General features: G+C 45.9%; 1 protein-coding gene across 1 annotated transcript in view; it reads left to right on the forward strand.

Moving 5' to 3' along the window:
- The first annotated feature begins 11,822 nt into the window (after window positions 1-11,822).
- Window positions 11,823-14,780, forward strand: part of Slc24a3 (solute carrier family 24 member 3) — a 502,316-nt gene continuing 499,358 nt past the window's right edge. Inside the window, 1 exon segment of the mRNA NM_053505.3 lies at window positions 11,823-12,020. Coding sequence (NP_445957.2) covers window positions 11,882-12,020 — 139 coding nt within the window. The 5' untranslated portion in view covers window positions 11,823-11,881.

Below are 14,780 nucleotides of genomic sequence, written 5' to 3' on the forward strand. Positions count from 1 at the left end.
TCTATGCCTTAAAAGGAGTGTTCTTGGTTTCTTGACTTCTTAATGCTTTTTCTGTTCTTGATTTATTTCTACTCCTATGTGTATTGGCTCCCTCCTTCTGCTAACATTTGCTCTGGCTTGCTCACGTTCTTCTAGCACCTTGAGGTACAGTGTCAGACTATTTGCTTAGAACTTTTCTTGTTAATAGAAGCATTAACCACCATGAATTCGGTCTCTGGGAATAACTTCTGCAGCCTCATACAGATCTGGGTATTGAGTTCCCATTGTTATTTATCTAAAGGCAATTTTAATTTTTCCACTTTCCTTCTCCATTTCTTGTTGAGGAACATGTTGAATTATATATATATTTAATATATATATTTAACTTCATTCTGATATTTCCCTCACGATTGTCTTGTACTTTCATACGAGTGTAGTTGGGAGTAATTCTCAACATTGAGTCAATTTTGAATTTGCTTATGCACATTTTGTGGCCTAACATATGGCCTCTCCTGAGGGACATTACATACAAAAGTGTATATATTCTGTTAGTGATGAGTAGAACACTCTATACATGTTTTTAGGGTCATTTTGTCCGTATAAAGACATTTCTAGTCCAATGTTTCCTTCTCATTTCTGTCATGTTAAACTATCCACTGTTCAGAATGAGATATTAAAGTCCCTTTATTGAATTTTTCTTCCTTCATGCCAATTAATATTTGAACATGTAGGTACTCGTGCTGTTTGCGTTTATATTTACAACTATTACATCCGCTGGATGATTAATATCTTTATCATAAATCCAGGCCTTCTTTCTCTCTTCTAAAAGCTTGAAGTATATTTTACCTGATACATGTCATTCCTGGCTCTCTCTTGATTACTGTCTGCAAGAGCTATCGTTCTCTTCTCCAAATTCTATCCAATTGTTGTTCTTAAAGCGTGTCTCCTGTCTGCAACATTTAGTTGGGTCTGCTTCTTTTTGTGAGAGTTGTGAGCCTAGCCTTTTTTTCCCCTAAATGCTGAGCCATCTTTCCTGCCCAGAGCCTTATTTCTTATTATTCTGTGATTTTGAAGTGGAGCCTTTCATTCATTTACATCGAGGTTTGATGATAAACAAAGTCTTACTCTTGCCCCTTAATTACATGCTTTCTAGTTGTTTGTTGAACCTTCATTCCTTTCTTCCTTTCTTGTCTACCCTTCTGACTTGGCAATTTCTGTGGTGCTGAACTTGGATTCTTTCTACTTTCTCATTTACCTATGCATTGTGGTCTTATGTCTTGTGGTCATCATGGAGTGTGTACTGATAATGTAGTTATTATAGTTATCATATAGCACTTTAAGTTTATTGTAAAGTAATTTCGCTTGCATTCAGCACACACTTTAGCTGTTTATCACCCCGCCTAAAATTTATACATTTGCGGCCACAAGATCTCTATTTCCCAGTGCTATGTGCTCCTTAACTCTGCGTCTGGCTACAGTTGCTGTTGCCTAGAGATATTAAAGATTTCCACGGTACCATTGTAGTCAGGGGCTACTCTGAACTTGAGTTTGACTGTGAACTTGCTCCAACTAGTAAGTTTCACACCTTACTGTCTTTATGTGTTTTCATGGTAATCAATACTGTTTTGTTCTGGAGCTGAAGTGGACCTTCCTGGGCAGGCGATGGTGTGGCTACTTAAAGCAGCCACACTGGCTTACTTTTCCTTCATGTTCATACAATGAACTCAAGCCCATCACTCAGGAGAGGAAGCCTGGGGTAGTCTCAGTTCTTTACGCATCATATACTTACAGCTCTGCACGTGCATGTGGCTTTCTATATTCCTGTTTATGTTGGCGTTTCTAAAGCCCCCCTGTGGACTTCTCTTTGTCTAGTTCTTATTTTTAAAGTTTTCGTTAGCCTATTTTGTCCCATCTGTTATTCACTGCCTTGGGCACGTCGTTAAACAATTGCTGTTGATTAGTTCCAAAACATTCCCACAAGCAAAGGGGCAATCTGTATGGGTCGAGCTCTGAGTCAGGTCAAGATGAGGAATTTTTCCGAGACCCATCTGACGTGTGCAATCTGATGTGTGCCTCTTCCCATGGCTGCTGGGTTTATGCTGCAATTGTTCACTGACCATTAGTTGTCAAGGGTTTCTGTGAAGGCAGAAAGTGCGAGTACAATTGGGCCAAGCTAAACTCTGACCAAACTCACTCTTCCCTCCCCCATTTAAGCCACTTCTGCTTGCAGAAACACTGCACGTGTTGATGGAAATCTTTCGTTTGTTTTTCAGAAGTCCGTTGAGGCAGATTCTGTTTTCCTACGTTCTCCCTGTTGATGCGAAGAGAGCTATTTTAGGACATAGTCACTTTATTCTTAGTAGAAACTTGTGGGACTTTGAAAAAGAGGTGAAATGCTGTCTACCCCAGGCTTTGCAGAGCTGTGGCCGTCCGGGCAACCAGCTTCCCACCACCCTGGCAATAAGAGCTGCTGTTTAGTGGGGACTTGCAGGGTTTGCTGTTGTAAGCACACAGACATCATAATTTCAGTGCCTCGGAAGTTTCTCTTAAGAATACAGAGAGCACGGTTCATGGTTTAAGAACAAAACAGTTGAGCACCACATTTTTGAAACCGCACATTATCAATGTCACAATATACAATAGACCTGATCAAGGACGCCTTTGTGGAGCCCCTCGAGTCATCAAGAGCATACAGCAGACACCCCAAAAGGCTTTCATATTTATAGAATGTGGTGATCGAAAAAGTTTCAGATGAAAGCCTATTTGATTACAAATAATTGACTCTTTTGATTTATGTATTTTGCTAACAGTAGAGTTGCAGATAGATGGCTAGGTGGTCCCCACCCTCCTGAATGGCACCTAAGGTTACTCACAGATGCAACGCAAAGTCTTATAATCCCAGAGGCATTGGCTGGTAGATTTATATTTATGGATTAAAAATCTCCACTGGGGATAAGAAAGTTCTGAAGTTGATGATACACTTAAATGTGCAATTTCCTGCAGATAAGGCCGACTACTTTCCTCTCTCCACTGCTCACTGCTTACTGCTTGAACAAAGCTTCCTTCCTTCTTCAAATCCCCAGCTTATTCACACACACACACACACACACACACACACACACACACACACACACACACACACAAACACACACACAATTAGTCATTCACCAGTTCAGGAACATGGTAAGTAACTTCACCAAACAGATGAATCTTACATTAGTCATCCTTGTTGGAAAAAAAATCCACCAAAGCTACTAAAAGTATTGGGTGGAATTTTGATGAGAATCAAGATGTATGCACTTTCAAATTGTCTACCCTCAAATGTTTCTGCCCAGTGCTTATGACTGATATCACTAATAACAGCCATAGTAGTGACGTCGGAAATTCATCTATAGGATGTGCTGGGAAGGGCACATCTTTTACTGCCCAAAACACACATCAGACAGATCATAATAGAGCAGAAAAGTTTAAAGCAAGTCTACAAAATAAGCTCTCAGTGTGTCAAAGCCTCAGAGACGAAGACTGAATAACCATCATGGAGTGGAGAAAACTAAGGAAAAATAGATCAAAATGAAATAGGGAGTCCTTGGCAGGACACTGAGTCAGGACAAGAGAGGGGAGAAGAAAAAGGATGACTTTAAATAAGTGCACCATTTAGCAAGTAGTGTTGTATCTATGTCTGTTTAATTGTTTTGATCTCAATGCTAAAGACACCCAAGGTCGTGCCTCTACATAAACCCCAAGGAAGAGCTGTCAGCAAATCTTTGTAAAACTCTTGCCACCTCTGTAAGTCTCAAACACCCCCCAAAACAAAACCAAACACTGAAAGGTAAGTGGCTGTACCCATTTTCACCATCTCAATGGGCTTTTGTTCCTTTAGTATTTTTGCCATTATAACTTAAAAAGTGATGGTTTGCGGTTTAGTTTAAATGCACATATGACCGGTGTAGACTAAGAGTTGGAGCAGTTGGAAAAACTAAGGAGGAGAATGTGGAACATTCTCAAAGTCTCATGGCCCTTTGTCAAAGTCTAGGTTACAGCCTGCTTTGTATTTGAAATGCATTACACACTGACGTTGCTGTTGAACTAGTATGTTTTACCTTGGATGTGGGATTTTCCTTAGACATTTTTCTTTTCCATGTTGTGTGAATAGAAGCCTTGGTTGTTTAACTCTACACGTTTGATGCTGTAGATGGAATTCTTCCTCAGGGACTTCTGAATCTATTTCTTATAGATCACTTCAAGAGCTTAAACACTGGACATTTGACTTTGTTGATTTCCCATATTTAATTGATTTTGGGATACAAACACAGTGAAGAAACCTGGAATAATAGAATGGTCCATGTAAACTCCGGTGAGCCATGGACATGGGCGGTGATTGGTATGGCTTGGCTATGATCTGATTCTGTGTCCTCCACGGCAAATGTGTTAGAAGCTTGGTCTATGTGATGATCCTGAGATGAAAGGACATTGCAGTGGAGGACATAGCAGGTGGCAACCACCTTGTAATCAGTTGTGCTGGCTCCAGTGGGATTAGATTAGCAAGGTAATAAATAAGTGCTTATAAAAGGAAGTCAGCCTGCATATTTGACCTCTTCACCTGGCTAGTTTTCTTTTTGCCTCTCCACCATGATCACTCTGTAACTTTCATAGCCTCTGGCATTTATATTGTAGCAACACAGAATGAACTAAAACACTTACAAAGCACTATTCATCTAATCCATGGGTGTGTTATGAACCAAATCCGTGCTTCTTGATCTTTAATGTGTAAAGGAATCTGCTGTGTGCTGCTAAATATAAAGATGGAGAGCCCAAGAGTCACTTCTAACAATCTCCCAGGTGATGCCTCTAATTGTTGGTCCTCGTTAGACCTGGGATGCCGTCTTGAAAGGAATTTTATTTTAAATGAGGAAAATATTAAGTACCTCAGTATGGCTTGATCACAAACATATGAGGAAATGTTGCCAATGAAGCAAACTCTGGGGCCCCGAAAGGCTGCCTGTGATGTCCAGTCATTTAACTTTGCCTGAAAGGCAACGTGAAAACCAAGGAGCCTGGACTCCACTCCTGCTTAGGCTAAGCCAGTTTAGGACAGATGTGTGAACAACCTCTAGGAATGCAGATCTCCGGAGGAGGAGCCGTGGTTGCCACTGGCAGCAGGGGGCGCTCCACCACAGCATTTCCAGGCCTGCCGCACCTGATTTGAGTCCACTGAGAGGCTGGTAACCTGTGAATGAAATGGGATTAAAAAACAAACAAACTAAGAGTACAGGATAATGTGGACTGTCTTCAGGTGTCTTTCATGATAAAGACTTCAGGTAGGTTGCTATTTACAACTCTCGGATACCTGACAGCGGTGCTGGGCTTGAGTTAAAGTGAATTCCAAAGTCAGATGTAAGACTCTGTTGAGAGCACTTTGCAGTGATTATACTCCTTAAAATAACCTAGGGCTGGGCCAAAGGCGATTGGCTTTGGCATTCCCTTGCTTTGAAAGTTCTTTGTTTCCAAAAATGTTCCAAAATGCTGCAAAATGTTTACTAAAGTAGGCCTGTAGTGGTCTAATTATCAGTGGGGAAACTGAGACCCAGGGAAGAAGTGGATTATACCTTAAATCTGTGATGGGATTCCCATTAAAAGTTCAGCTTCCTGATCTCTGAAGCCTGGCTGACCTCCTTGGTGGGCTGCACAGCTGGTTGACCCCTAGAGTCCTTAGAGTAGAGCTACAGGCCACAGAGCAACCCAGCTAAGTGAGGAATCACTGCCTTTGGAAGGCTGGTCCAGATTCCCCACTCAGCCTTCCGCTATCCTGCCAAGTGAAACTGTGTTAGCTGTCTAATTCAAGTCAACTGCTAACTGCTTGCTTGCGAACCGTTCTTTTGATTTTATTTTGTAAACTAAAAACTAGGACATATTGATGGGGAAGGAATTCCAAAACTATAGGAGTATATAAGTCAAAACGTGAAAATCACTTCTGTGTTAATCAATTCTTATTCAAATCCTGTGTCCCACCATTAAATACCTAAAAATATATAAATTATATAGTATTTTTACATATGTACATATGTGTATATATTATAGATCTTTGTTTTAAATTTTTAGAGGACAAAATTAAGTGTATACAATTTAATAAATATGTTATGTCAGGAATGTTTTTGCATACATGTCAGGAATATTTTTATATACATGCTACATATACACACACATGCTCACATATATAGGAAGAGAGGGGTGATTTTGATGAACTTTAGGAAATAAGATTATGTTATTCACACTATGGCTCCCAATTTTCATATATATATTATAATACACCAGGATGAGGTTTTGAGGTTTTGAAAAGTTCTTGATTAAAAGCAGGAGATCCTTAGCTGGGCACAGCAGCTGCAGCCACAGTACTCAGAGGACCAAGATAGGGTGCTGCAAGTTTGAGACAAGCTGGGGCTATATTTTAAAAAAAAGTGTCTGAAAACATAAGCAGAAACAAGGGACTCCTAAATCCAATATTTGGAGGACATGGTATGTGTTGGGGCCCTCCCTGACCTTCTCTGCACACTTAGCATAGTGTCGGCTGAGTTTGCACAGACAAAAAGAGAAACCAGTGTTGTTTTCCTTCTAAATGGCCTTGATAAAGCAATCAAAGTACTCAGTTGTGAGTGCTTCATTTTTGCCTTGTGAAGAGTGAACATTTTAATCTCTTATTCCCGTGACTCTAGATTATTTTATGAACTTGTTTTTAATCATACTCAGGTGAAGCCTGAGACACGGGCATCTCCATAGAGCGTGCTGGCAGGCAGTCCTTAGTTCTCCAAACACTCAAAACAATGGAACCTATCAACAAGTTGGGGGGTCTAGGCAATGGAGCTTCCCTCTTTAGAGTTTCCTCCTGGCTCCACACAAAGTACCCACCCAACTGCTCCTTTCTTACATGGATCTCAGCCTGAATACTGAAGAATCCCACAAAGCTGGAGACTACTACAGCTGACTAGGCCTGGACCCCACCATGCAGAATGGGGCTGGCTGAGGACATCTCTGATTCGTCCCCATGGACCTCTAACACCAGCTAACAATGGCTTACATGAAAGCTCTATGGCTATGAGGGACTGAGTTCGGATTTTCCCTGAAGGCATCTGTTCTAGTTTCCTCCCCTCTCCCCTCTTGGAATAAAAGGGTTTGAAAAAAAATACAGGGGAAATGGTTGTACTGACTTTCCTGCTGAAAGGCAACTTCTAAATCGTATGTTTTTGAGAATTCTTTGATGGTCATCTTTAAAAGCACGATACACCCATCTCCCCCAATCCATCTGTTGATATGGGTAACCGAAGTCACCCTGGTGCCAATCCTCATGTGGTACAACAGGTTTGAGAAGCTGCCAAGGACTGCTTTCAATTTCAGCTGAATTTCCTTACAGAACTAGCTAGCCCCGGAGGTCATTTGTCTCGAGTCCAGAGGCAGTGGTTTGACTATTCTTGGCTCAAACTGAACTTGGAAGGGAACTGAAGCATCAGGTCGGGGACTCCGTACCCACACAACATGAAAGAACAAATGCATGCATGCAGGTGTGGACAGATCTCACGGAGACAAAACTGAGTGACTGGAAGTTCAAGGACAGGTAACAGTGACCTAAAGTGACAGGAATATGCAGGAAGGCTATTAAGATTATTGCTTTCAAGAGAGTGGTGGGGATGAATGTTCCAGGCCCTAGTTTGGTATTTATTTGGCAGAGTGCATGTACATAAGTGATGTCATAGAGTAAAGACCTATGCACATTCTTCTGTGTGTGTGTGTGTGTGTGTGTGTTGCAACTCATGAAAGTCCTTCTTTTACAAAGAAAGCTGTAGATTGAGCCATGAGCCACGGAAAGAACACTATAGTCATCCATGTGGTGAGTCAACATTCAACAAACAAACAGCATAGGATTTGGGGGGAGAATAGAAAAATTAACACTTAAAAATAATGGTGAAGTAAGAGGTATCTTTTAACCCTGGTAGTAAGCTGAACACCTAACCCAGGAGGAGCTCGTGCTGTGGACACCCCCTCTCGCTGTCCATACTTGAGGTAGTGTAGACATGTCACAGAGGAGTTTTATACTTAGAAATTCTGCCACCCAAGCAGCAGACAGTGGGCAAGGGAAGTGTGGTGTCTTCCTCAGTAAAGGTGGGGTCCTACCCAAAGCTATGTGATAAGCAATATGAAGAACATATAACAACCTACAGGTGAACGGTACCTGGTCATTCCTACCCATACAGTAAACATGTCATACAGCCTTAACTCCCAAGACCCATAGAAGATCCTACGCCCAAGATCTGTCCCAGGAAGATTTCCTTTCACCTCTTTCTCATTCTACTCATAGTGGTTCATTGTGCTAAAATGGCCCCCACCACAGACAGCTAGTGCTCTTCCCTTGCTTGAAAGATTGTGCTGTGTTACTGAGTGGTATGGCAGGGAGTCGCTTTATCTGGTAAGTGGCTGCTTTTATTTCCTCCTCCCCCTTCTCTCCCTTCAAAACCCTGGCTTGTCTGTTTGACACAACTGGCAACCGTTTGGTGTTATGGAGACACAACCTTGCTTTGTTGTGGAGACTGCCCTGTCAGGTCTGGGCACTGTGGGTGAGGGGAGATCGGAGAGCTGGAAAGACTGTAGGAGTGCCCAAAGATGTGCCTTGTCTTGACACAGGGGAAGCCCCACTTCACTGGTTGATGAACGATATCGAGTCAGTGTTATCGCAGGAGGGAGGGACTGTTGTTTGTCACTTGTTCATTTGTTGTTGGCGTTTTGTTTGAGATGGTTTCCCTATGTAGCCAGGGTGACCTGGAACTATGTTTATAGCCCAGACAGACTTCAGACTTGCCACCCTTCTGTCTCAACTTCTCAGAAGCTGGGATCACAGAAATGCATCTGCATGCTTCCCAGTTTCCTGGGAAGGCTTTTGATTGGTGATGGTGGTGGTGGTGGTGGTGGTGGTGGTGGTGCAATAGCAGGGTTGTGAAAACAATGAGTTGTTTCTACTTCCTACGTGAACTCTGCACACAGCTATAAGTGAAGTGCTTATGGAAGTAAAAGCTGGGGTGGAGAAGGTAAGCCCTGCCTCCAGCCAACATGGAGACTTTATAAACACACCTGCTTCATTCTTGGAAGAGGATAGAGCCCAGTGCTCACAAGGGTCAAGGGTCATGCTCCTTTCCCCAAGCCAGCTCATTCAGGGATAGAGCTATAGGTGTGGGATTTTCGTCTTGAAGCATACTCCGTGAGACCAGGTGTGAAACATACTAGGGGATAAAAAGCAGCAGCCATGTTGGAATCCTTGAGCTTCTGACACTGAAAGAACATGAATACATTCTTCATTCTGGGTCCTGCTCCTTTCAAACGTCTGTTTCCCAAACACCAAGTCAGACAGATAACATAAAAAACAAGTAGATAAAGAAATAGATGACATCAAGGCTGTCTCCTGTCCTCTTTGGTCCTGATAGGGCACCAAGAGATCACTTTATTCTATATTTACCTGATGGTGGGTGTGGAGGAAAAGGTAAAGGACCTCTCTGATCTTCTGTAAATTCCTGCAGAGATGCTCTCACCATAGGGATTAGTGAGCCTGTCTGGGCTAAGGTACTGTCAGGAGGGGGACCAGAGATCCCCATCTTCTGCTCCCAGTGATTTTGGCAGCTTCTAGAAAGTTACCGATCTTGCTTTGTGCTTTACCTCATTGTCCTCTCTTACTCCGAGATGTCTTAAAACAAATATCACCTTTCTCTGGGCCATGGGAGTTTACACTGGAACCATCAGTTCCTAGTCTTCCCTACTGTCCTCTCCCCCACCCCCAACCCCACCCCCATTCCCTCACACCCTCCACCAGCCCCCAGAGCACACAATTCCTTCTGTCTATGGTTGCTTCTGTCCCAAGATGAGTTAGTGTTCATTCCCCGACTCAGCATATTCCAGATTCCCCATTTCCCACCCACCTCCCTGCCTTTCACTAGAGACACTATATGAGTGTCTTTTTTAACAAGTAGGGATTACTCTGAATTCCCCAGTGGTCTCAGAAGTCTTGATAGTGATGGCAGAATTGGAGACTTTTCTGTGATGCTCTAATCTGGATGGACTTGAGTTTGAATTCCTCCTTTAGTACCTGGCAACCTAAGCAAAGACTCACCTAGGCATTGCAGGAATGATATTCTGCACAGGGGCCAGCCAACAAGGGAGTGGGAGGGAATAAACTTTGTGGGAAGCAAAGTCTGCTTTCAGCTGAAAGGAAACCACCAATGACTACTTCCCATGTCCCCAGAGGTTGTCAGGGGACACCTGACACTATACTTGGTGGAAGGTCACCCACAGCTGGTTCTGTGGATCCCTTGTGACCTATGCAAGGAGAAGCCTTGGCAGAGGTTACCCACTTCCTCCCATCTCCTGAGGGGGAGATTGCTCAGGCCCAAGAGCTCCCACACAACCATCCAAACATATAACTGACTTCTAGGGCCATCCTTTTGGAATAAGACTTAAGGTTTCAGCACCACTTGCAAACACATCTCTTCTCTTCCTCTGGGGTTTTGTCTTCCAACCTGTAGGTAGGTACCTGGGATGAGGCTAGGGAGGTCAAAGCCCAGGAGAGAGTCGGCTGTGCCTGGAATCACTAGGTGTCCATTTCAATGATACCTACTACAGATAGGGGTGGGGAGGTCGGCCTCTACATTTTTAATAGGCAGGGGCAGAACAACTCAAATTCGGGAGGTGGGATGTAGGACTCTAATCTTGGTGGGTAGAGTAGACTGATGGTCCTTGTTGAAGGTCAAGAGCCTTCCTAGGGTTCTTACCAGGGCCCCCTTAGCTTCAGCCACACACTGGACTTGCTTTGGCTCCTCAGAGAGCGAAATATGAGCCAGAGCCAGAGTGGGGAGCCAGGACACCCCAAATAAGCACCCCCCCAGGAGGCCAGTTTCAAGTCCTGGCTCACCGGGATCCCCACCAGGGGGCAGAGGGGAACCCCAGAGGCAAGCGGCAGGAGGCAGGACCAGTGGCTACAAACTGGCCACCTAGCATACTCTCGAAGCTCTAGCTGAAGGCAGCGGATGGAAGAGAGCCAAGGGAACCCTCCTTTTCTCTGAAAGTTTCAGGCCAATCCTCCTTGGTGGAGAACGGTCTACCCAAGTCCTGCTTAGCGGGCCTCCCGCACCACATCGCCTCTTTCTCTGGGCACCAAAGGGTTGAAGGACTGTGCACCGGGCTGTCCTCCACAGCCCAGTCTCCTCCCTGCGCCCCCTCCCCGCGGTGCTGGCCAGCGACTCTTAGCATCCCGGGCGCTGTCCCCCGCCCGTGCGCAGCCCCCCTGCTGCCGACCCACGGCGGGGTACGGGAAGCTGCGCTCGCTCCTGCCTTTGGCGCGCCCCGGCCGCCGCTCGGCTCCGAGTTCCCCCACCCCTCCCACTCCCCGCGTGGACATTGGAGTGCGACCCCGAGACGCACTCCTGCAGCCTGAGAACAGGCCTGCTCCGGGTGGCCAGCGGCCGGCCCTCCTCTCGCCGGTCCTTCCCCGCTCCTCCTCCACCGCCCCCGCCGCCCCCGCCTCCCGGCCGCCCCCGCCGCCGCCGCCCCAGGCCGAACGCGGGCGCGGAGCGTGGGAGCCATGGTGCGCGAGCAGGAGAGGGACCCCGAGTGCAGGGAGGCGGCGGTGCGGGCGAGCGGCGAGGAGGAGGAGGCGGCGGGGGAGGAGGGACTGAGCGATAGCGACGAGGGCGACGGCGTGGAGACAGGCAGCGGCCGGGAGGAGGGAGAGCAGGAGGCGGCGGCCGGGTGGGAACGCAGCGAGGACGCGCGGCTGCTGCGCGCAGGGCTGCCTCCCGCCGCCGTCCCCGCCGCGGCCGCCCGCGACCCGAGCGGACGCCGCCCGCCAGGGACGCCGCCCGGCCGTCCGAGGATGCCGCCGCCGGGCGACCAGGACCGCGCGCGCCGCCGCAGCCGCCGCCGGCGGAGGGACCTTCTGCTGAGCCAGCTCTGCTTCCTGGCTTCGGTGGCGCTGCTGCTCTGGTCGCTGTCGAGCCTGCGAGAGCAGAAGGGTGAGTGCTCGCCGCTTGCCCCGAGTGGGCGCTGCGGCTCCAGCGCTTCGGGCTCTCGGGGCTCGGCGCCGGGCGAACTGCGCTGGCTCTGGCCACACCGAACAGGCACCGGGACACTCTGGTCTTTTGCAGGACTAGAATGGAAAGGGTCTGGGCTCTAGGGCTGCGGTGGTGGAGGAGTGACCCCGTGGGCACCAAGAAGACCTTTACCTCTTGCCTCCTGCCCTTTTCCCACAGCCTGACTGGTAGTGGCTGTGGTGGCAGTCTCACCCTAGGCAGGAACCCTTTCACCGCCAAGACCAGTAATAAAGTTGTTATGACAGAGATCAGTACCTGTGCACGTAACCAACCACCTGTACTCCTGGCTTGCTGAGGGATTGCAGGGCAGGCTGACCAGCTCACAGCCGGCTCTCCACGTGTTCTCCACACAGAACAGGTGGGGTGGGCAGTAGAGAATGCTCCTTGCCATCTTTGATCCAAGAACAGGTGCTGGGAACTTCGGATAGGAGAAAGTGAAAGAAACCAGCCAGGTTTTAGGAAAGGGCATGTTCTCTTAAAGGGTTGCTTAGCAGGAACACATGGATTCATTTCTCAAGGCTGCCTTGCTTCCTTCCACGGACTTGATGCTGGGGGCGGGCCACTCCATGCTGTCCACTTTTTTCTTGGTGCTTTGGCTGGTGGTGCACACACACTTGTGTACACACACACACACACACACACACACACACACACACGATATTTTGGTTTTATCTTTACCCTTGGCTTTTGTGGAGCTAAAATAGATATTTAGGAGAAATGTGCTCAGAACAGTTGGCCATTGGAAAGAATTTGGACTCTGGGGTGCAGCTGTGTAAGGAAAAAAAGAAAAAAAAAAAACACCGCAGAAAGCAAAGACCTGGGAGAATAACGGTCGTAAAATTATTTTGTATCCTGGCTTTTCAAGTATCAGGTTTGTGAGGAAGCGGACAAATAAATGATTGTGGGGTAAAAATAGTTACAGATAAGCACTGTACTGTTAAGATAGACTTAGATCTAATACGTGGTGCTTTGAAGCACACAATAAAAGCATTTTGATAGCGATGGTGACATTTTAAAAGGTGCCATCAATCAAGAAAAGGATTTCCTTCACATTGGCTGGTGTGGTTCCGCATGGTGAAACTCGGGGGTCATTCTGAACTTAGCAGATCTCTCTACAGACTTCATCATATATGGTAATAGGAGAGAGGCAGCCCTGGTCTTCAGCAAAGCCCTTAGACTCCAAGACTATCTCCATTGTTTCTGAATCTGGTCTTCTGGCCCTGGGTGCTGATGTGAGAGAGGGGGCTGTGCTGTTTGAATGAAGTGAGATTTTTTTCTCAAGGGCAGATTCAGACCTGCTAAGCAGTATCCACTGACTGTCACTAAGAGGGTGAGTGGAAGCCAGCAGATAGTTTATGCTTCCGTTAGCAAGAGTTATTCCAAGTCAATTACCCGGTGGCCGTTTCCCTACAGGTTGGAGTCCTGTGAGTGCTGGGTTTCCTAGCACTTTCCAGGACATAAAAGACATTTTTTCCCCTGGATGTTGAATGTGACCCACACGGTTAAGTGGATCAGTTGAGGGGGGGGGGCAGTTCAGTTCCTGCCACCACCAGATGCTGGAATATTTAGGCTGATAGGGCATCACACACTATGAACTTGGAACCTGATGACTACACTTTCATTTTGAGGTAGTTGCCTTTTGAGGTAGTTTCCCTGACATTTCTGTTCAGATGCTTCCGATATCATTCCATCGAATGTCCCCATCTCATTCCTTCTCTTGTTTACCTTTCTCTCCTTTCTCACTCTCACTTCTTCTGTGGCCTGTCTGTTAATGCCTAGTCCATGAACACCTCCATTCACAGCAAGAAGACTTCGTTGGGAGAAACCAACAGTGCAAATAACTTTGTCACCCAGGCTCTGTTTACACTCCTCCATCCCCAACTCTATGACTGGCTAGTCTTAATTTGGTCTCTAATAACCTTTTCTTGCATTAGATGCTGGTGTTTTCAATAGGTGAGGCACAGCCAGGTTGGAGCAGCAAGTCTTCTTCGAGATAATTCTAAACAGATTAATTACTGCATGGAGATCTTCCAATGATATTTTTGATTAGGAAATTGCCAAATTTAATATTTAAACATCAGAGTAGAGACTCTTACCCTGAAAATTTTGGGACCATTCTACATTAATATCCTTTCACCAAGGGCAAAAGGTTCAGAGTTCCACCTCATTTTAAAGACACTGGGACTCACAAAGGGTGACTGAGTGAAGTCACATAGCAGTTGAAGAGTGGAGGTACAGACCTGAGGTGACCTGGCTCTTTGTTCCCAGCTGTGTTTCTTGCTTGGGGCTGCAGGACTGTGGTGTTCTTATGGTCATGTGGGGGTACCTTCCTAAAGACCAAAGGTAGTTTTTATCTTTAAACGCATGTGGTAATTATTAAAGATAACCAGATAACCCATCAGAGACTTGTTTCCCATGATTCCCACCCCACCTTGTTCTTTTTCTTTCTTATAAAAAGGGCAGTTAGTTCTTTTTATAAGAAAGTCCAGGTAGAGGTGTGTGGCTTTTATGTTACATAATGTCTAACATTTCTAATCATGAAATTTGGGATCTCTTTCTTGATTTCTAAGTAAATCCAGATTTGGTTATATACTGGAAAGTTTGCTTCTGTTTTGCAAAGCTCTGTATTGGGTTAGAAGTATAGAAAAGAAAAGAATCTATACTGAGTGTTTTTCCCCCTCC

The sequence above is a fragment of the Rattus norvegicus genome, chromosome 3 (assembly GCF_021556685.1).
Source record: "Rattus norvegicus strain SHRSP/BbbUtx chromosome 3, alternate assembly SHRSP_T2T, whole genome shotgun sequence".
Lineage (NCBI taxonomy): Eukaryota > Metazoa > Chordata > Mammalia > Rodentia > Muridae > Rattus > Rattus norvegicus.